At 62.3% G+C, this 2,212-nt stretch overlaps 2 protein-coding genes across 2 annotated transcripts; one reads left to right on the top strand and one right to left on the bottom strand.

Moving 5' to 3' along the window:
- Positions 1 to 11: 11 nt before the first annotated feature.
- SPRG_18478 (hypothetical protein) lies at positions 12 to 1,094 on the top strand (the record flags this gene model as incomplete). Its single annotated transcript, XM_012357918.1, has 1 exon — positions 12 to 1,094. A coding segment is annotated over one exon (1,083 nt), but the record flags the coding sequence as incomplete, so codon positions are not given.
- A 77-nt stretch (positions 1,095 to 1,171) lies between these two features.
- SPRG_18477 (hypothetical protein) lies at positions 1,172 to 2,187 on the bottom strand (the record flags this gene model as incomplete). Its single annotated transcript, XM_012357917.1, has 2 exons — positions 1,172 to 1,989; positions 2,043 to 2,187. Coding segments are annotated over 2 exons (963 nt in total), but the record flags the coding sequence as incomplete, so codon positions are not given.
- Positions 2,188 to 2,212: the final 25 nt, after the last annotated feature.

The following is a 2,212-nucleotide window of genomic DNA, read 5'->3' as shown; positions in this document are numbered from 1 at the left end:
CACACTTGAAGACGGCGAACCTGACGACCGACCAGCCGCACCTTCTCGAGGCCGTCACGACACCAAACCATCGCGTCTCGACGCTCCGGCTCACACCACGCGAGCATGCGACGGTCCCTGCCCTTCCGCTCGTCGCGCCGCTGGTACGCTGGTTGACGTCTGGCCATGCTCGCCACTTGTCGCTGACTCGATTTGATCTTCCGACGGACGCGGGTCTGGGCCACGCGCTGGCCACATCGCCGGGCCTCTCCAGCCTCGAGTTGCTATCGTCGGCGAGTGTGGTCAGCAGCCTTGCGGCTCACGACGGGCCGTTGCCGTCTCTGACAAAGCTCGACATCGATGGGTGTTTGCACGAGGACGTCGCGCGGCTCGTGGCGCGTCTCCCGCTGCGGCAGATGAAGTCGCTCGTGATTAAAGCCTCGCGGGTCGCAGGGACGAACGACCCGGACATTGGCTACTGCTTCACCACCGCGCTGCACGACTTGTCGGCGCTTGAGCATGTCGCGTTGAAGAACCTCCGCGTCTGGGGCTCGGACGCCCTCCGACCGACCACTGCGCCATCGTCGACGCTCCGCACGCTTAAATTCAACGACGTCATCATGTCCCAGGCCAGTCTCAATGCGCTGGTTCGCTGGGCCACGAGCTCGAAGCGTCTCGCGTCGGTCTCGTGGAAGAAGTGCGCGATCTTTGGCGAGAACACCAACTACGCGGCCACGACGCTGCAGCGGTGCATCGCCGCTGGCGTCCGCCGCGTGGCTTTTCTTAACTGCGGCATCAGCTCCATGGGCCTCGAAGCGTTGGCTGAGACATTGCGCGCGACCCACGTCCCATGCGAGTTGACGCTCCATCTCGATGGCAACGACTTGGATCTCGTTGCGGTGCGCGCGTTGCTCGAGGCCGTCGCGACGTGCACGAACGTGTGGGTCCGGCTCGGGCGCTTGGACATCGTCAATTGCCCAGCGGTCGCCGAGGCTGTAGCCGCTGGCGCCAGCTACAACACGGGTCCATTGGATACCTACCTCTATAGTCCCGAAACAAAGGAGCAACAAGCTCGTTCTCGCTCGTTTAGCGTGATCTCGCTCGAGTCTGTCTAATTGGCTTACTGCAATACACTGTCGTGCTTCAGTCATCGATGATGTATCGCATACAAGACATATCGTTCGTTGTCGGGCTATGCATTAGGGTTGTAAATGTACTGCGTCTGAAGCGTGCTTTGCTCGACCATGTGCTGGATGCGCGTCCGCTGGAGCTTCCCAGAGGTGGTTTTCGGAATCGTCTTTGGCTTGAGCAAGACGATGCGCGCGACCTCGACCGACTGCTCCTTCGCAACGCGCTTGCAAATGTCCTTGCAGATGCTGGCCAATGTCGAGTCGCTGCCCTTCTTGAGCTGCTCGCGGAGCTCGGCGACGACGACGACCGACGACGAGCGGCCGTCCGCGTCAGCAATGGTGCTGTACACGGCCGCACACCCTGGTCGAATCTGCGTCGACGCGGCCTCGACGCTGCCTTCAATCGTCTGCGGACAAATGCAGCGGCCGTCCACGTGCACGAGGTCTTGGAGCCGGGCGTAGTAGAAGAGCTCGCCCTTGTGCATGAAGCCGAGGTCGGTCGACCGCCAATAGTGTCTCCCAGAGGCATCATTCGCGAGCGTTGCTTGGAAGCGGCGGCGCGTGAGGTCCCACTGCTGCCAGTAGCCTTCGGCGATGCTGTCGCCGTGGACCCAGATCTCGCCGACGTAGCCGTCGGGCAGTGCGGTGCGGGACTTGGTATCGACAATCCGGAGGTCGTACGTGTGTCCAGGACGACCACACGCGATGAAGAGCAGTGTCCCGGTGCCCGACGCCCGTCGCGGGTCGTCGGCGCGGAGGAGCTGAACTTTGCCCTTCGTTTCGATAATCGTCTTGTCGACGAGGAGGCTCCGTGGCGCACCGCGGTTCGGATCGGGGTACCCGCAGATGACCAGCGTCGGCTCGGCGCCACCATACGCGCCTACGAGAGAGAGAGTGCATGGGCCACGGTGTCACGTTAGAAGGAGGACGTACAGTTGAATTGGTGCGGGCGAAAGCCTGCGGCGTAAAACTTTTTGGCGAAAAGCTTGAGGTAGTCACCGCGGATGGGCTCGGCGCCGCATGTAGCATGGTGCAAGTGGCTCAGATCCAAGCGCGCAGCGACGGCATCGGACGTCTTCTTGGCCGCGAGGACGTAGGCAAAG

Source organism: Saprolegnia parasitica, assembly GCF_000151545.1.
Source record: "Saprolegnia parasitica CBS 223.65 unplaced genomic scaffold supercont2.1234, whole genome shotgun sequence".
NCBI classification, from domain to species: domain Eukaryota; phylum Oomycota; class Saprolegniomycetes; order Saprolegniales; family Saprolegniaceae; genus Saprolegnia; species Saprolegnia parasitica.
The sequence above is the reverse complement of the archived record's forward strand: the minus strand, read 5'-3'. Positions and strand labels throughout refer to the sequence as shown.